The sequence below is a fragment of the Herpailurus yagouaroundi genome, unplaced genomic scaffold, assembly GCF_014898765.1.
Source record: "Herpailurus yagouaroundi ecotype Mexico unplaced genomic scaffold, PumYag 403, whole genome shotgun sequence".
NCBI lineage: Eukaryota > Metazoa > Chordata > Mammalia > Carnivora > Felidae > Herpailurus > Herpailurus yagouaroundi.
The window spans coordinates 412,507-433,289 of record NW_024412620.1 but is presented as its reverse complement, the minus strand read 5'-3'; the positions used below and the strand labels follow the sequence as shown (position 1 = coordinate 433,289).

Below are 20,783 nucleotides of genomic sequence, written 5' to 3'. Positions count from 1 at the left end.
CGTAATGATTCCACACATTTATATAATTCCCAAAAGTGTGGGTAGTAAGTATTTGTGCGGGTTAGTCTGTTGAGACCTCCTTATACCTTCAGAAGATAGATGTTCTGCAGAAACAATATATAATACAAATCACACTTAGAGGCATCAGTTACGCTTTCAGAAGCACCCTGTCTTTTCTAACACCTAGTCTCTGTGCATTGAATTTCTTTGAAACAACCACCAAAAAATGTAGTCTTATAAAAATGCATTATAATTACAGAGATATGTTTGGGAACATAACATCCCTTCTGATGGTAAATGTTTGACCTATTTCAAGTATATCTAACTACCTGTCATCTCCTGTGAAGATCATTTATAGTATTAACTGGACCTATGGGGCTCTCTGAGGTATTACTATTACTATTATTATTTGCTTCATTTTTATTAATTGGAGATTTGTAGGATAGGACATACCAGTAACATATTATTTTTAAGTGTGAAAATGTGTCAAGCAGGCCTTTATTTGTTTAAGTTTTATTTGTACCTGAGATTGTGGAACCCTAGATTATATTTTTTTTTAGAGGTGGTGGGGACTATATAGCTCATCTCCACACTCTCTGGGAACTGAGGCCTAGCAGTGTTAAATGGCTTGCTCAAGATAATACAGCCAGTTGCCGTCAAGGCTCAGAATCAGGTCTATATAAAAGGTGGTAACATAATGGATTATGTTAGTGGTACATTAAACATCTGACAACACTCCTAAGGAGGAGGTACGTCTGTCCTTGTATTTAACATAAATTATTTACTTCCTCTTGTTCGATACTTGGAAGAGATGGAGCTGGTACTAGTCAAACGTAGTTCTCTTATTCATTCTTTCTCATTATTTAATTATCATTTCTCCTGGTGTTCTGCAAGAATGCCTTGCATGCCAGGATCACATTTGCTGCTTTTTGTTTTTAACTACAGCATACATTTGTAAAGGATGCTGGGTGTAAGGTTCCCAGGACCAGCTACGTGATTGTGGGTCCCTTATCCTTATAACAAAATTAAGAATTTCAAGATGGCAGCAACAGAGCATTAAACTAAATATACTGCCCTGCATGACTGCACAGGTCGCCCATGTCTGAAGTCAGCCCGGTGGTTCTAGATGTATTGTCTGAAACTTTCTTCTTTAATGAATAACATACGAAACTGTGGACTTAAATATGATATGCCATGGATATTGATTTTTTTTAAAAAAAACAAGAACATAATTTTCTGGGTTTTTTTTCTTTATGCTTGAATTTATTGTTGTTCTTATCATTTAAGCTTTTCCCAAGATTTCTAGAGGAGGAATGCTAGGATTGCAAAATTTAGAAATAAGTAAAGTATATGTTCCATTTGGAGTGAGAGTGTCTAGAGTACAGGAACCAAGTGATCCCATTGAGTCCAAGAAAATGATCCTTAAATATTCAATGTCCACTATATAATTGGATTTGGTTTGGGGCATTTAATTTGTAGGAGGATTTTGGATAATTAAAAAAAAAAAAAAAAGGTGTGACTGTTTTGTCAACATCTTTGAATAGAAGCAGCTTGTCTTAACTGTCCTCTTTTATATATATATATATCATTTAAGTGGCAGTGTGAATATGTTTTACCGGAAATGCTGAATTTCACCTAAGAGAAATGCTGGTAATCTTTTTACACCTAAGTGAGAATATAATCTGATGTTTTATATGTACATTGGCTATTTTGGTACACGTTTCCTTAATTTGAATGATGTTCAGTGTTTACTTGAATGATGTTGATGGAGATAGTAGACAGATTTTTAAAATCACAAGTATTTGAAGCATTGCATAGTGAAAAGACTAGCTTACTTAAAAAAAAAAAAAAAGACTAAGTAAAAATTAATTCCAAGTGATCAGGTATACCTGAGTGCCAATTTCTGCCTCTTCATAAATTTTTAGGTATGTTATTTTCAGATTAAAAAATGTTGCAATTCCATTTCATAATATAAATGTAGTAGAGTGCCATGTTGTATAGTCTGCCTTTTTACATAAATGTTTATTGATAAGTAACCTTGCACTATTGGTTGCATTATTTCTTGCTTTATTAAAAACTTACCATGTGGCAAATTGACGTGCATTTTTAATTTCTGTATGTTGGCATTAGATTTTTTTTCTAATCTAGAGCTAAATATTTGTATAGGGCTGTCTTTTTTAAAGAAAAGGAGGATTTTGAACAGTAATGCTATTTGACTAAATAATTAACTTTTAAATGATATGTATATATTAGAGTAAGTTTCAAGAGGAGATTGTTCTCTTGTTTTTTTTTTTTTTAAATACTTTGGCATTATGTAAGTTTCTGCTCTGTAGGGCTAATATACATTTTACCAGTAGTAAAAAAAATTCAAATTTTCATTGCATTTTTTCTGTTCACCTTTTTTATAAGAGATAGCCAACAGTGCCACCATCAGAACAGACAGGCTTTTCTTATCATAAGTATTGGTTTTCTCAAAAAAAAAGAAAGAAAACACCAAAAACCCCTACACTTAAGGAATGGTGGAAAACTGCATATGGTTAAACAGGCACATAAAACATATTGTGAAATCCCAATGACATAATGAAACTGCCTTTGATTTATTTTATGATCAAGTCAAATTCATAAAATTATTCTTCAGAAACCTGTTTCTACTTTGGATACTTATGTTTTGCCAGACCATTCGGTCTAGGCAGCATTATATTGATGTCAATTTATTGTTTTCATCTTTAATTTGTTGTTCAAAGAGACAGTCTCAAAGAATATAAAAACATGAAAATGATCAGACCATCTTGGTCTGATAACATCTTACCTAGTGTACATTTTGAGGGCAGTATTTTCATTCTGATTTTCCTATATATTTGATTCATTTTTTAAATAATGAGACTTTAAAAGTAAGCTGCCAAGTTAACAGTTATGATGATTTCAGAATCTATCTTAAAGCATAAATTTTTTCTTGCATGGTCTGATACTTACATGATGCAGTATATTTATTTTTGACTGAAAAGAAACCTGGTCCCCATCTTCCTGTTGACATCAAACAGTCTTCTGATATGCTAATCCAGCATCAGGGAGAGCACATAGACAAGCTTTATTTGGACTCATTCCAAATCTGAAAGAAAATTATATGTATTGAACTGATTTTGCAGCATTGCCCCCTTAGAATGAAAAGTGATGTTGACACAGTCTTTAATTAAAAATACTTAATATTGAGACATGATATGGGAGGTTTTCAACATTTTAGTAATACCCTGATTTGCTTTTCAATTACCTGGTCATCTAATTGTTATTGGCTTTTTGCTACTGATGTTAATAGCCATTGAAATTACTAAGTTCATTTCCTTAGCATGTGTTATAATAAACATTAACCTAAAGTTATTAGCTTTTCCTTAAAGATTTATCCTTTGACATATTGAGTGCATATGAGACAGTAGATAATAATCTTTTGCTAAGTATGAAGTAGGGATATGAGCAGATCTCCCTGTATTGTTTTTCCTTCCAGCCTGCCCTCAACTGGTCACAAGGGTAAAAATTGACAAAGATACTTGTTTTAGAGTTAATCTGAATGATATATTCAATAACAAATCAGTTGAACTTCCAAAAATGTTTTCAGATAAAATGCACTACAGTACACATTTAAATACTGATATCTGTTAAAACCTATATTAAAATTATCAGAAAATTCCAAGAAAACTTGTTTAAATGTAGTATTCATGTTGGTCATTTATAAATATTGTTAAGTAGGAAGCCAGTTGCATTTTTGTTTTCGAAATATAATTTTTATATAATGAATCTTGGTGAATCTTAGGAAATGAAGAACTTTGTTTTTAAATGAGTATGTTATTAGTACATTCTTCTAGCAAGTGTAATATAAAAAATGGGCATAAATAATCTACCTCTGATTTCGCAGTTATTTTGGCTATTGCCCTCTTATGCGTGATGGCCCATTCTTTCCCAACTAGTCTGTTGGTGCTCCATTTTTGCCCTGACCTTCCTATGATGTTTTTCTTCCATGAAGTTTAGTTTCATTCATTCAAAGTACAGGTTTGACTTGTAATGTGCAATAGTCATGAAATATTCATGAAAACTTTTTATATAAATCTCTTTTATTTAATTTTTAATAAATTAACTGATATTTCAAATCACCAAGGTGGTTCAATATTTAAAAGGAATTCTATAGTCAAACTTAATGTCAGGAGAAGAATTGTCTTTTAATGAACATAATTACCTTCAGGTTTCTAGACTGTTCTGGGTTTTCTTAAAATGAAATTTGACATCGTCCTCTTAGGCTAGGAAATTATTTTATATAGATGTTAATTTTTTGAAATATTGGACATCATAAAGATGTAGCATTATATGGCCTGTGCTAACTTTAGATATAATAGTGAGAAATTTAAGCTAATATGTCAGGTAAAATTCTCGGAATCATCTCACTGTGGGAAGTCATATGCTTTTTAGTTGGTAATAGGTAGATAAAAGTAGGTGTTTTTCTGACAAGGCATTTGGTGTGTCAGGATCTGGTCTTAAGATATTTTAATTCCTCTAATTCTTATTTTTAATTTTTTAAAAAGCATTTTAAGAAACAAAAGAGGCTAATTCCTGAAAGGACTGTTTGGAAGTACTTTGTTCAACTCTGCAGTGCATTGGAACATATGCATTCTCGACGCGTCATGCATAGAGGTAGGGTAAAATCACGAATAGCTTTTAATGTTGTTTAAATGATGCAGGTTATTAGGCAATTTAAGAATAAATGCCTTCCAATCATGGGCATAGCATCATGCTTTCTTGGCTGATTTTTTTCCAAATTATTATTTACTAGAATGAAAAACCTCTAAAGCCCTATCTTGGTTTTAAATAAGAATGAGAATTAGTTATTTTTCTGCCTGCCTCTTCTGAGCATCTTACTGATGATGTTGGTAAATTAAAAAAAAAAAAAAAGATGTAGGAAAGCAGAATACGCATAAGGAAGATTCCCTTATCAGATGAACAATGTATATATTATGGCCAACTTCATTTTTTAATTTTCAGCATTAGCTCTTAATGTATTCTTGATTGTCAGTCTAATGGTTGGACAGAACATGTAAAGATTACAACACTTAGGGATTGTATCTCTGATTTGGGGTATGAGAAATTTCAATGTAGTTTATTTAAGCAATTATGACTTCTAAGGTCATCTAGTTATGTTCAGATTAGAGTTATAATTTTATATTTTATGTAAATGTATCAACAAAGTAATGTTTAGTAAGATATTTAACATTGATATAAAATGGAAATAAATTTATTTTGTGCTTTGAATTTCACAAAAGTTGATTTGAAAATGGAAAACAAAATGCATTTTATTATTTCTTAATTTAATTTTTCTTTAACATTTATTTATTTTTGAGAGAAACAGTGGCAGAGTGCAAGCTGGGGAGGGGCAGAGAGGGAGAGACACAGCATCTGAAGCAGGCTCCAGGCTTAGAGCTGTCAGCAGAGAGCCTGACGCGGAACTTGAACTCACGGACCATGAGATCATGACCCGAGCCGAAGTCGGATGCTTAACCGACTGAGCCAACCAGGCGTCCCAAGAAAATGCATTTTAAATGAAAATTACTAGCAATCTTCATGGTGCTGCATTGATGATTATTTCTCTATCAGAGAACTCAGAAATAATAGGATATATCAGAAATATTAGGATATATCAAAATTATTGAAAATAAAGTAATTGGATCAAAATTCAAACTGACTTTCGTTTTTAAGGTAGATTTTAAATTCTATGAAAAGTGTTTTAATCTCCTGAAAATACCTAAGCTTATATCATCTTTCACCTGATTCCTTCATCTCTTCACAGATATAAAACCAGCTAATGTGTTCATTACAGCCACTGGAGTGGTCAAACTTGGAGATCTTGGGCTTGGTCGGTTTTTCAGCTCTAAAACCACAGCTGCACATTCTTTAGGTAAGAGACACAGTGTAATTTCATTCAGTTATTGTGTGTGTGTCTGTGTGTGTGTGTGTGTGTGTGTGTGTGTGTGTGTGTGTCTGTGTGTGTGTGTGGTTAAAAACAACATAAGGGACATACTATTTATATGCCAGCTCTTACGTTCTAAATAAAACTATTTTTAAAATCATCGGATCCTCAGTAGATCCCTACAGCTCTCTATCAGGTATAATGTGCTCATTCACATGACAGTTGGGTACTTCTATTGATTTGACTCCAGGTAGACACTTGGTAAAAGAAAATGCTAATAAACAAACCTGGTTTTAACAATTGCCATAGAGCATTTGTTTTATTCTCCATTTAACAATATTGAAATAATATGATTTAACCATATCTTGGAAGAGGACTTCACCTGACTGTCAAAATACCATAATTTGTAAATGTTTAGTTATTAAAATAACACACATAGTTGTGATTACTGCAGAGAGGAAACCTAAACATGATCTATTACTAACAAGGAAAATATTCCCCTAAATAATATAGTAAAAGATATCTGCTGTTTATTCATTCTAGAGTTAATAATATGGCATTGTCCTTTATATCTAAAATAGAATGAATGTAGCTATTACAACATTGTAGTAGCAATGGAAAGACAGTTGTCTACTTTAGAAACAATAGAAATTACTAGGAAGAAATAATTTCTAAGAAATAATTCTTAAACCAAATAACCTAAAGAGAGTGACAGAGCTTCTCTTAAAACTCTTCAAATTACATTTTGTCCTTGTTAATATAAGACTTAGATAACGTAGTAACAACCAGACTAAAATAAGAATTAAGATAAAAATAAGATGACTTTAATTTAATTGTACCCCATCTCTGGTGTCATAATTTCAACGAAAACCATTAAATTTTTGTATAAAATTGTGTGTAAATATGAAATAAAAACTTTAAAACGGCCTGATGAAGAATAGGTGAGTTACACTAAGCACAGTATTGAAACAAGCATCTGAATTAGTTGACTAGACCTTTTAAAGTTTTTCTGTCTTTGTTAGCAAGATTCTGTGTGAACTTGAACTTGTTATTTTAAATTTTTATGTCTAGACCAGTACCTGGCACATAAGTAGGCACCCAGTCACTAGTTGCTGAATGACAGAATGTTGGATTCTAAGCTATAAAGAGTGGTAGAAAGATAATACTTTATCCTTTTCCCAGAGTTTTAGTTTTGTCAAGTACTTTAAGAAAATAAAGTTTCAACTGATATTGAGTAATACTGTTTTGTTCCCTTTCACTTTACTTTTATTTTTATAGAGGATTACAGGTTTTCCTGATAAGAAAATTTGATATGAGATTCTATAAGAAATACATAAATCTGAATAGGACTTTGATAAAGTTTTATTTGGAAGTTACAACAATTACAATGCAAATAATAGATTTCTGTGAAGAAAACATCATTCCATGTCAATGTCCTTTCTCACTAGTAAAAATAACAAACATGTTTTCACTTTGTTACTCACCTGAGTAACAAATGTCTTAAGAGCATTCTGTCATTTGTTTACTTAGAAATGCTACGTGCGCGCGCGCGCACACACACACACACCCCTGTACATACCCATGCTCGTGCATGCATTTCTTTTTTAAATGCAGCTTTGCAGACTGTCACTCTGAGCATGCTGTAGTCACCTGACCCTTTGGAGCCAGTATATGAAACTCCAATCTTACCAGTTTTGGAAATGGTCTTCTTTAGCTTGCCTGCCACTGCCTCATACAAAAGTTCCCAACAGGGCTTACAAAATGCATCTTCAAGCGTAGGCGATGTGCTAGTCCAGATTATTTGATATGGAGACTAAATTCATTAAGAAAGTATTACCAGGTTTTATCTAAATCAGTTTACTTAAGGTCGTGTAGTTTTATGTAAAAATGCAGGCATATATGTGTGTATGTGTAAAATACATGGGGATGCACATAATTACATAACATTCTAAGACACAGCCTGTAGTACAGCCAGTGAGGAGGTAACAATGAGATCATTTCTTTGATGAATGAATTAGAAGAAAAAGAATTTCTTTCACAAGCATTTTTTCTCATATTGAGAAAAAAATACTTTTTTAAAAAATATTTTTTTAATGTTTATTTTTGTGAGAGAGAGACAGAAAAAGAGAATGAGCAGGGGAGGGGCAGAGAGAGAGAGGGACAGAGGATCTCAAGCAAGCTCGGTGCTGACAGCAGTGAGCCCGATGTGGGGCTCGAACCCACGAACTGCTAGATCATGACCTGAGCCCAAGTCACTTTACCAGCTGAGCCACCCAGGCTCCCCTCTCACATTTTCTGTGGCAGATAAAGTTATATAGGTAGTCACATTTTGAATCCGTATTCAGTACTCTTTTTTTTTTTTTAATCAAAAGTATGTCAACATAGAATATTGGATAATATACATAGATAATTTCTTGGATCAGGCTTAAAAATTACAAGTACAAAATACCATGTTGCTGGATGTACAAACCATATTCAAATCCTCAAAATTGAAAACAATTCTCAGAAACTTTCACTTTTTCTTCTACTCCCTCACTGCTCCCACCACATACATTGAATCAAATATCTCTTTTCTATTCCCTCTTCCTTAATCCATAGTGACTTCATGTTTAAACTAGGAAAATATTCTTCCTTATTTCTAATATTAAAAAATAAAAAATGAAAAATAACTGTGTATTCTCGGCAGAGTTATCTTCCTAAAAGAGATTATCTGATTTTGTCACTGTCCCCCAAATCCTTGATGGTTCCCAGTTGCCTAAAGAATATCATGCAAAGTCCTTAGCTTAGTAGTCAGGGTACTTTAGTGTTTGGTGTCCTCTATAACTTTCCATTCTTATCATTGACTACACATCCCTACCTCATTATATGCCAGCCTTGTTTTTCCTCTTGCTTTGTTCTGAATGTGAGAAATAGCATGGTGTTTTGGAAAGAATAGAGGACATCTGAACTGACATGTCCATTGTTCTGCAGGACCTTGATCAAACCTTCTATTAACTTTCTAAGGCTCAGTTTCTAAATTTATAAAACTGGAAATGTAGGTAATAACTATTCTATGCTGTGCCTTAATCTCTACCCAATCCCTAACCTAATAATGCAGTGAACATAAAGGTGTTTTCATTCACTGTAATGTGCCATTAAGTTGCTTATGTTAACACAGTGGTGGTGGTGATGAAGATGTAGAGAAAGAAGAGGGAGAGAGAAGGAATTCACGCACAGCACAGTTTATTATTCTGTTAAAATACCTGAATTGATTCATTTAAAAGACAGTTTTAGTACCTTCTTTATGCATGTTCTATTCTAGGGGCCAGGAACAAGCCTAAACAAGACAAAGTCATCTTCATAGCTCATATCTTGTGGTGAGAGGGAATAGATAATCATTTTACGTCTTTGTTTTTTTGTTAGCCATGTGACAGGGCATGACTAGGAGGGGAATTATTTTAGAAGGGACATGGTCAGACAAAGCCTCAGTGAGGGCAGTGTTTGAACTGAGATCACAATGCAGAAGAACCAGCTACCTGGGACCTGGGGAAGAAGGTCTCAGGCTGACTGAAGAACAGTTTACGCAAAGGGACAAAGGCAGGATACTCTCTAAGATCAATCTGGAGAAAGTTTGCTGGCGGAGGGTGAAGGAGGGGTCTTGGCCAGATGTGAGAAGAGTTCACATCTCCTTCCTGGTGCAGTGGCAAACTTTTGGAATTTTGTAGTAGGGGAGTAACATGAGGGGCCCTGAAGACTGTAACCATGAACTTGTTTCGTCGTCTTCAGGATAATCTTGGCCAGTATTGTCTGCTGTTTTCAGGTTCTTCTTTGTCCTGGTGGTTGCCTTCCTTTGTCTCTGAGTGCCTCTTAGGATGTGCTGCCCAAAACTGAGCAGAGATACCATGAGATACACATGAGCTCATCAGCCCATAGAACAGGAAGTGTGTCACTGCCTATAATCTGTGATCTAGACAATTCTTTTGTTTTTGTCCCCTTCCTCCTTTTGTTATTGTACATGAATTTATGGGAAGTCAGATCTTCATTTAGTGCTTCTGTATTGATTTGGACAGAGGGTGTTGCTAGGGAGACTAATTGTAGGATTATATATATCCCTGTGAATCTTGACGGGTTTTTTTTTTTTTCATATTATCAACCTTATAAATGTTACAGGTGTTAGAAAATCTGTTATATATATATGTCTACATCTTAAAATTTAAATGAGGACAAATCTCTCTCCCTTGAATCAAGCTTCTTGACAGTCTAGATAAATGGCTTTAGAATTTCTTTACAATGACCCCAGCAACATTGTGACCCCATAGGAACATTACCATATATAATTGAAGCAAAAGTTTCATGTGACAGTGTTTTACATTACAACTATAATGCATTCTGATATTGTCCTGTTTTATTTTATTGAAAATAATGCTAGCTGCAACCTACTAAATTGGTTTTACAACTTATTAATTAGTAATGACCTGCAATTTGGAAAACACTGGTCTGTGTTTACAGTGCTTTTATGCTGTTCCATTTACTTAAAGACAGATTCCGATTTTTCTACCTACTCTTAGATATTCTCCTGAATTAGTCATTTACAGTGTTCGCTGTGTTTCTGGAGGTGGGTAATAACATGCATGGTATCTCTGTACAATTTGCAAATCATTCCATTCCCTAAGATCCTTACACATATATGTGAGCTATAGATATGGATTATTCCCATTCCAGAATCAAAGAAATGGAAGCACAGAGAGATAAGTGGACTGTATAGCTAGAAGATAGTGAGTGGCCTATGGCTTCCTAACTGTGGGCTTACTCTCCCAACAGTTTATTTTTTTCACCATATCGGTACCTGGTGGCATTTTCTCCTACTCTATTAGTGTTTTCTTATTTGTTGTTGTTTATTTCCATCTGCAATTGCCTTAGTCTGCTCTGTACATTGCATAGGAACCCACATATGAAAGCAGAATTTGCTCTCTCTCCTGGATGTCACTGCTCTTGATGCTCCAAGATTCAGAAATAAACAGGAAATAGAGCTCTAGGATATTGAAGTCTGTGTTCATAACCATTCTGTCTACCAGCAACTTTGGCTCGTATTTCTAAGGAAGTGGCTCTTCTAAACTGAAAACTACAGTTGTGCCAAAGTCTGTGAAATAGGAACATGCCAATCAAGGTGTAGTTTTTCTCACGTCACAAAACACAGAATATACTTTTGGTACACTTACTTCTTAACTTACTCTAAAGCCTCTTTTCAGCAAATGTTCTGACTCAGAGGTAGCTTGCTAAGGGATCAAGTATCTTTACCTTTAAATATTGAAAAACATAGCAGAATACACAGAATAATTTTTATGTATTCCAAATATATGATTTTTAGTAAAATCATACCATACTACCCTTATTTCCTATAATAATGACCCAGAGGAATCCTCTCCTGTTATTAAATAGCAACAACAGTAACAACGAATATGTGTATAGCACTGATAATTTACAAGCAGTTTTAAAGCACATTTTCTCCTCTGTTCCTCAGTATTCTAGAAGTAGGTAGAATGGCTGTTATAAATTAAGAAATTGAGGTCCTCTAATACTGAACCTGACTTCTACTCCTATACCACCCTAGAATTCCTGATCCTTACTTTATATAATTTGTCTTTTCTCATTAGGACTTCTTATTTTGTAATATGCTATGTAATTTTTTTATATAAATTTAAAAACATTAACGTTTTAACTTATTTTTGAGAGAGAAAGAGAAAGAGACAGAGTGTGAGCAGGGGAGGGGGAGGGGCAGAGAAAGAGGGAGACACAGAATCCGAAGCAGGCTCCAGGCTCTGAGGCTCGAACCCACCAACTGTGAGATCATGACCTGAGCCGAAGTCAGATGCTTGACCAACTGAGCCACCCAGGAGCCCCTATAAAATTTTTTAAATGTTTATTTATTTTGAGAGAGAGCAAGCAAGCAGGGGAGGTGCAGAGAAGGGGAGGGGGCGGGGGAGAGAATCCCAAGCAGGCTCCATGCTGCCAGTGCAGAGCCCAATGTGGGGCTCAAACTCAAGAACCTTGAGATCATGACCTAAGCTGAAACCATGAGTCAGTTGCTTAACCAACTGAGCCACCCAGCCACCCCATCTAATATGACATATAACTTATTTGTTATGCTTCGTCCTTTTTGTCTCTGTCCTACAGCTAAAATTTAATCTTTATTAAGAAAGGGTTCTATGTGTTTTTGGTTTCCTGATGTATTCCAAACACCTAGAATACGGCATTGCACATAATAGATATTAAATATTGATTAAATGATGAATGGGCTTAGAGACTGGCTGCCCATCAAAGGATGAATTTAATTGAATGTATCAGTACATGTGGGTTAGATTATGTTGCAGTAAGGAGTAACACCAAAATCTCAGCTGGCTTGGCGCTAAAGCATATGATGTCTCATCACCCACTGTGGGCCTTGTGTGGCCCTCTCGGGCAGCTGCCCTCCTCCATGTAGTGACTTGTCATTTCAGGCAGCTTCAATCTCATGTTATCTTCCTATCAACATAGCTTTTTGTCAGCTCGTGAGGGTAAGGGAACATGGACAATCACGTACTGGCTCTTAATTAAATTCTTCTGCTTCATTGTAACACAAATTACAACCAATCTTGTTTTATTGCCCAAAACAAGTCTCGTGGCCTTACCTATCTCAAGGGAATTGGGTAGCATAATTCTCCCGTGTGGTCAGGAAGAGGAGAACCAGAAATAATACATAATAAATGTGAGCATTGTCCAGGGCCGTGAGATAAAGCAAAAATTATCTGGTTTATTTTGTCTGTGGTTTGTTTTGTAGCCTTTCTCTACTTGTTTGTGTGTGTGTGTGGTGTGTGTGATATATTTGTTGCTACTGCAACTAAAGCATAATTGACTCTCAATGGGAATGGTGAATAGAGAAGTAGCCATATATAGGGAATTTTTGTCACTCTAAGAGCAGAGAGATTACTATAATGATTATGATTTTTTTTCAGAGAAATTATTTTTAAATTCGGAATAATTCATGAAGCTCACCGTAGGATTGACCCCTCTTGACTTTTCTCTTGATCAGTTAATCTGTAGTTATCCCTGATGGATGTGTTTGTGATAGAGACCTTATTTTGGTCAAAATAAAAAATTTATAATAAAAATTATTACTTGCCAAGCTTCAAATACCAACTTGGATTAAGTGCCATATAGCACATGAACTAATTTCTTTTGTACTACTCTAATTCAACATTAAGGTAGTTGTGATTACCTAAATTACAGTCATATCAATTAGTGAACAAACCAGATTTCATTTAAATTACGAAAGACCATATTTTATTCTTTCAGTCTTCTTAAGGTATTGGCTTTTCCTACTTCCCCTGCCTTCCCTAAAAAAACTTAGAAAACATACCTCATACCATCCCAAAATAACCCAGTGAGTTTTAAGGGGTCGAACAATTTTCAAACCATATACTTTGCTCCTTAGCCCCCCAGTACCTAGTGTAGTTCTTGGTGTGTAGTCGGTTCTCAGCACATTGAATGTTCCAGTCTCCCATGCAATGCATGGATCATTAACACATTTGTATTTGTTTTCTATTTCTGCCCTAACAAATTACCACAAATTTAGTGGTTTAAACTCTTTCTCCATCCTTACAGCCAACAACGGCAGGTAGAATTCCTCTCACACTTTGAATCTCTCCTGCCCCTTCCCTTGCATATCTTACTGATGATTTAGGATAATCGGTCTGTTTTAAAATCTATAGCCTTACATTTGCAGAGTCGCTTTTGCTGTGTAACATCTGATATACAGGTGTGACGCCAGAGGGCAAAGATTATGGGGGCCAGAATTCTGCTTACCACACACTATTTTAGTAGACTTCATGGAGAATCTTTTCTATCTTCCTCTAAAGACTGACGGATAGGATGAAGCTGTTTAAAAGTCAGAGGTTTAATGGAAGTTTGCATTGTTGAAATTAAGCACTTTCTTTTTTGGCAGATATTTTGACATCAAAATTTCACATTTTCATTATAGACCGTTATGGGTGTTTTATTGCACTGTGATGTACTTTTACTTTTAGGGAAGAATATACCATACTTGACATAATATAAATTTTGCAGACAAGTTCTATCATTACTATTAGTGTATTGGCAATTTTGTTTTGTTTGTTTTTTTTAGCAAAATTTTATTTAATCCTCAAGGGACTTCTCTCCTTAATACCAGTCCTGCTTCTTGAGTGGCTTACTCCATCATAGACTAGAATATAGGAGATAAAAAGTAATTTTAACAAAACTTAGTTAGAAAGGCCAATCTGCTCCAAAGGTATGTATAAGTAAATAAAGTTAGTTAGCTACCATTTAAGCAAATCTATTTGCTTCCGAGTTGCTTTTATTATTCACGGTGAAGTGTTTCCTGTCTGACTGCTGCAAAGGAGAAAAATGAGAATAATTAGATTAATAACGTTGCAATATGGCACTTTTTTACTTGCTTTCCTAATGACCCCCAGAAGAGAAAAAAAGATGGAGAATTTTCTTTTTGCATGTACATGTGTGAATTTAACTATTACATGTGTTTGTTGTATATCCTGAAAATGGCATAGATTAAAAAAAAAAAAGGTAACTAGAACTCTGATACTGATCCTTGTGCTATATAATATTTGAAACCCATTGCGGGGGAATTTTGTTGTTGTTGTTGTTGTTGTTGTTGTTGTTGTTGTTGTTAGGATTGCTTGAATTCCTCTTTACCTTCCACAAGGAGATAAATAGTTCTCAGATTTTGTGGTGTTGCAGAAGAGTAAATGCATGGCCATCCATCACTCAAGCCAGATATCAGAATTTTCACACTGGAGTCTCTTGAGTGCACAATTCATGTTCCCCACACTATTTCCAAGTGTGATATAGCTTCTGATTTCAGCTTGGAAAATTAGTGTTCTTGAATCAGGCATTAAAACAGTTTCATTGTTGGTGCCAAGTGCCACCTGTGGTCACATACTGGTTTTTCCCACACCTTTCCCTAGCACCTCTCTGTGGATTTTCTTTGGCTTATCCCCCTTCATAGTTTGACGTGGTTTGGGGCCATAAAGGCAGCATATGTTCAGTCAGTGCTATAGGCTACTTTCACGGATTTATTTTTAACATTCTGTCCTTTCTTGACTGAAATAATGGCTCTAAGAAGAAGCTACTATCTGATTTTAAGCTGCATGTTTCACCTCTCAGTCACCGTAACAAGGATGTATTTGAAACAATCAGAGCAGCTGTTAGAGTAGCGGAATTTCCACATGTAGCCCATTGAACCCAGACCCTGATTCCTGGCTTCTCATATGTACATACTGACTTTTAGAAGGTTTCTCTACTTCTTTATTTGAAAATATACAGTTTTCTGTTGTTGTTTTGTTTTGTTTTGTTTTTATTTTTTAAGTTATATTTCACAGTGGTCATTTTTAATGGAATAACTGTTTATTTAAAAGCAAGTTTCAAATACCTGGTTTGAATTCCAAATCCACACCTTACCTATTTTGTGATCTTTGGCAAATTATGTGACCTCCCAATGCCTCCTCTCTAAAACAAGGTAAGAGTAGTAATGTCTCCTGAGACCACATCATAATGATCCCCATGTCACCAGCACATGAGCCCCATGAGGGCAGGACTTAGTCTGTTTAGTTCTATCTCCCCAGCACCTAGAACAGTGTGTGCCTTATAGTAGGGACCCACTAAACATTTGGTAAAAGTTCAGCCAGATAATTCACATAATGCATTTACACAGTCCCTAGAGCAGGGTAACAATAACAATAATGTTTTCAGGGCCCCGGGGTGGCTCAGTCTGTTGAGCATATGACTTAGGCTCAGGTCATCATCTTGTGGTTTGTGAGTTTGAGCCCCGCCTCCAGCTCTGCACTGACAGCTCAGAACCTGGAGCCTGCTTCTGATTCTGTGTCTCCCTCTTCCCTCCCCTGCTCGCTCGCTCTCTCTCTCTCTCTCTCTCTCTCTCAAAAATAAAATAAACATTAAAAAATTAAAGAAAAAACAGTAACATTTTCTGAGTTTTTCTCCCTCAGCATTATTAAAGCTCTTGAATGTCATCAGTTGCACTTAAAAGATGACAAATTTTATTTTAGAATTTTCTTTTGCAGAAGAAATACTATTCTACCACCCAGCCATTCTGTATTAACCATAGATAATACTTACAATTAAATACATTTGGCCTCTCTCTGTTAAGTCTGCCAACATAGTTTCTGGGCTGATTTAAGATTATGAAGGAAAGAATGAAAATTAATTCTTATTCCCCGAAGTTGTGTCTATCTGTGTGTTTTTTTGAAATCAAACTGAGATATAAGATGATTAGGGTCCTTTTAATGTTCCCAACAAGAAAGGTTCAAAGCTTTCATTTCTGCAGTTTGCTTTAATTCTAAGAGAACATTTCTAAACTGAATTTGTTTGTTTGTACTCTCTGACTTAAAACACTCCACTCCACTTTCCTATGTAATAGCTTAAAGAAAAAAAGGACTATATTACTTTTTTCCATTTTACTTCCCATCTGGATTTTTGTAGGTTTTTGTTTTGTTTTGTTTTGTTTTTTTATGAGTGCTGCAGAATTCAGAGCAAAATGGTCTCACAAATCATCTCTTCTTTCTCATCACTGCATCTTAGAGGTGAGGGAAGTGAATAAAAAGAGAAGTTAGTTAAGTGTTCCTAGCTAGTTAGTGAGGTAAGATGTGAAATAGGTTTCCTGATCTTTGAATGGTTTTGCCCTGTCTTCCTTGTTTCAAACACACAAAACGAAATGGAAAAGAAAAAAAAATAGCAACCCAATCTAACCTATAAACAGATGCCTCAGTAGTTCTATTTTTTTCTCAATTCAAGTCTTTGCAGAAATTGTAGTACTAAATGTTGAAAAACTTCTGCATCTAACTTGTTCTGATAATATGGAAGTTATTAATTAATTTAGTCACATATTCTGTAATAACATGTTAGCAGAATTTTTTGACTCTTAAGCATAATGTAGAACTTCTGAAAATCGGTCTTCATTTTGTTCAGGATAAATTTTAGAACGTATTTATTGTTAATAGAGTATATACAGTGTGAAGCTTTTCCCATCTTATTTGTATTTGAATGATTATCTTAGTATATTTCAAAGACCCAATAGCGTTTTTAGTTGTTAGCAATTTTCCCCTAATATCAGCCTTTCTCTGTTACTGTTTTTTTTTTTTTATGACGTTATCATCGATTTCTTACTTTCACATATGTCAGGAGGTTCAAATAAATATCTGCTATGGTAAGATATATTCCCATTTTATCTACAGCCATAAATTCTCAAAAGATTAGTAAAATTACACAACTTGCTGTCTCCATGCGCCTCAACACACAGTAATTTGCATGATCGTTTTAATATCTAATCATATCATTCTATAACTCTCCCTTTTCTTGTACAGTTGTTAAGTCACAACATTCTTGAGGCAGTAGTAATAATAGACACAGCTGTTGTGGATTTTGTAAAAGGCTTTTAGGAAATAATTATATATCCATTAAATTTGAAATGTGGAAGACCTATCACTGCATGAAAATGTATTTCATATTTTCCTGAGCACTTAAATTTTTTGACCTCTTTGCTAGGTAGAGAGGAAGGATGAATCTGTTTATGTGATGGGGTGCAACCTCTCTGCTCAGTGTCAGTCAGTAGAAGAGCCTTGTCCAGGATGGAGGTGCACTTTAGGGAGCATGTAAGAGGGAGCAAGTGGAAATTCCCTCTTCTGCCGTGTTCAGCAGTTAATTATGATTTTATCCAATTAATAATTGTAGTGCAGGATACACACTTTCTCCTCTTCCTACATAATGACTGTTTTGGAGATGTGTCAATCAAAAGGTGAGTAGCATCCTTAGATTTATATTTTAATATATTCAAGATCTGTATACCTGAAATATTAAAACGAAATCCGCCTATTTAGCCTAAAGAAGTTTGTTATTGATAATATGAAGAGGAATCAGTATCTAAGTTTGCAGTGTCAGTGTTAACCTAATACGTCACTTTCTGTAATGACCGCTAGCAGCTCACTCGAAAAGGCTTTTCTTCCCATTAAAATGTTTTACATTGTAAGTTTAGCTCAGTCGAATACCCGCATCATTCTTTTTCTCTGCTTCCTTCACTTGTGGGTCGTCCGTGAGTTCAGTTGTGTTGCAGTCAAGGTGTTGTGCTGGGGCTAATCTCTGTAAAACGCTAGCATTTGTTCTTTTTCCCTATCATCAATCTTTCACACTCCTATCAAACCCCTAATGTATCAGCAGGTTTCCCAGAGCTACTGGTTAAAATTACCTTTGCTTTTGGTAAACTCTGAACCTTCAAGCCTCAGTGTTTTCAGTTGCCCCCTGTGGATTCCGTGAAGCCTCTCTCTGCACATTCCTCACTGCCACTCACTTGCTTTATGTCCTGAAACCAGGAGCCTGTGCAGAGCCCTCTTATTACTCCAAGTGTACCCACCACCCGTCCTTAGGTCGAGGGAGGGTGTAAATACCTCCAATAATCAGTGTCGCTTATGCAAGCTACAAGTGAAGGTGGTTGAAGCTCCCAAAGCTGGAGAGCTCATGTTTATTTTACCCGATAACAATTCAGATTGTTTAATCCTTGCTGTTTCTGAAAGTTTCTTAGCTTTTCTGACCCTGACAGACATTGGCAAACTTCCTTGCCTCGAAATAAGTACTACAATTAAGTGGGTTATTTCTTAAGGTCTGTCTTAACTAATTTCATATTTGACTAGTTCATATTTTATTTAAATTTATTTTATCCTCCTATGGTCCTGTTCTTTTTTCATTTCTTCGCTTTCATAGAAAGCGTCCATTGTGACTAGGACCCTCCATTCTTAGTAAAAATGGATTCCAGTACAGATAGGATTCCTTGTGGATACGTAGTTCCTGACGTTTTCACCTTCAGTGCAGTATAGTTTCCACACACAACTATTAGTTTACAACCTTATTCTTTTGGAAAACTGACTCCTGCCTTTGAGAATGATACTTTGATTGTTGCTGTGGCTCTTCCAGTTGTCTCTGACTAAATACCCCTGCTCAGGACTGTGAGTTACAGTCTCATGAAGATTTACACTAACTGTCTGGGGAGTTCTTGAAAATTAACAGAAAAAGGGAAATGTCCTTCTCTCTGTGAGTAGCAGCATCTTTTTTGGTAGGTTTTGCCTCAAGCAAGTAAAATTCTAAAATCTCCTTCTCAAACTTTGGGTCTCTATTTGGCAAAAAAAACCCTTAGGCTAATGATTGTGAAGTAGCCATCTATATCTGAAATTGAAGATAGTCACTTTGAACGTCACTTAACTGTTTTACCTTTCAAAAAATAACTTACATGCCTTTGCTTACCTTTTAATGTTTAATAAATATTAATTTATTACATTATGATTTATAATGTTAGCATTTTGTAAAATGGCCATAAAAAGGGGAAACATGTATAAGCACATCAAAAGAAACAAAAATAAAAATTATCTACAGTATCTTGTTTTTAAAAAAGTCTCAGTAGTAATAACTCAGATATTTTTCTAGGGATGTCGGTGACCTTTCACATGTTATTGTGTAACCCTTTGATGCACAAAAGTCTGTTCTAATGTTTCAAAAGTGGTAGTAGGTAGGGTACTGAAGGGTAATGATTATATCATTCATAATTTTAAGAGCTACAACTGTGTTATAAGGAATGTTTATTAAAGTTAATGAGCATGATTTATTTATATACACTCTACTAAATTGTGATATATTAATGTTTATATTAAGTACATGATTATACCATCATGCTTGATTATTTGAGATATGCAAGCCGTATTTTTTTTAAATAAAGAAATGAAGCCAATGTGAATCACTTGAGTAGATTTTCTTGTTAGAATTCCTTGGTTTTACTTTAGTTATGCTCCCGAGAATCTCCCTGAATTGATCAAAAGGAAATAAAGTTCAACTCACTACACCCTTTTTAATATAGGATAGATGTTGCTGTGCTGTATAAGGGTCAGGGAGTAGAGGAAGTTAAAAAGTTTTAAGTATTCGCAAAAACCATTTTCTGATTCTAATGAATTATTTTGGTGATATTTTTTAATCTAGAATTTTGTGTCTAAAATTTCTTACCACAGCTGCATCTTCATTTTTAGACTCCTCTTGTTTTGTTTGGTTTGCTTTTTGCAGTGGGTACACCTTATTACATGTCTCCAGAGAGAATCCATGAAAATGGATACAACTTCAAATCTGACATCTGGTCTCTTGGCTGTCTACTGTATGAGGTAAGTAATGTTGATAAATTCCGTATATTGATGTATTTTAGTTACTATAATATATTTCCTCTATTCTTATACACTTATTTTCTTTCTGAATGATGTTTAAGAATTGGCTTTTTAGTTGCGGAAGGTCAATTCATTGACTTAGTAATTGTTTTTGTAACGGTAATTATACATTCTTGCACATTTATTTCCTCTAAATATTTTTAAATTGTTTCCTTCTGGTGAGAATTTTATTTTGAAAAATATTTGTAATGTTAATGTAATGTTTTTCTGCATATCTTATGTATGAAAATGTACACCTGAACATCTGTAAAATAACTTGCTTATCCATGCATAGCAGGGGAAGTATAATGGAATGGATTTAAAACATGAAAGTATGGTGAATATCTTTTTCAGTACTCTTTCACTCTTACGGAGAGTAGTAATTCAGCTTTAAGGATAGTAGGTAAATAGATAATTTTGCTAGGTTATCACTTAATTTTGTTTCCATGAGTAAACAGTTGTTTTGGTAAAGCTTAGTGAAATTCTCTCCTGTTCTACTGGTGATAATTTATGAAAGGAAAACGGGAATCATCTAGGTAGATCCTCTAGCAAATATTGCCATGCAGTGATTTGGATGG

At 34.8% G+C, this 20,783-nt stretch overlaps 1 protein-coding gene across 8 annotated transcripts in view; it reads left to right on the top strand.

The window, feature by feature from the left end:
• NEK7 (NIMA related kinase 7) overlaps positions 1–20,783 on the top strand; it is a 154,348-nt gene that overhangs the window by 109,488 nt on the left and 24,077 nt on the right. For all 8 annotated transcript variants that reach the window (XM_040463516.1, XM_040463517.1, XM_040463519.1 and 5 more), the window contains 3 exons: positions 4,569–4,677; positions 5,828–5,935; positions 20,072–20,166. In XM_040463516.1, the coding sequence (XP_040319450.1) occupies positions 4,569–4,677; positions 5,828–5,935; positions 20,072–20,166 (312 nt within the window). The remainder of the gene's footprint in view (positions 1–4,568; positions 4,678–5,827; positions 5,936–20,071; positions 20,167–20,783) is intronic.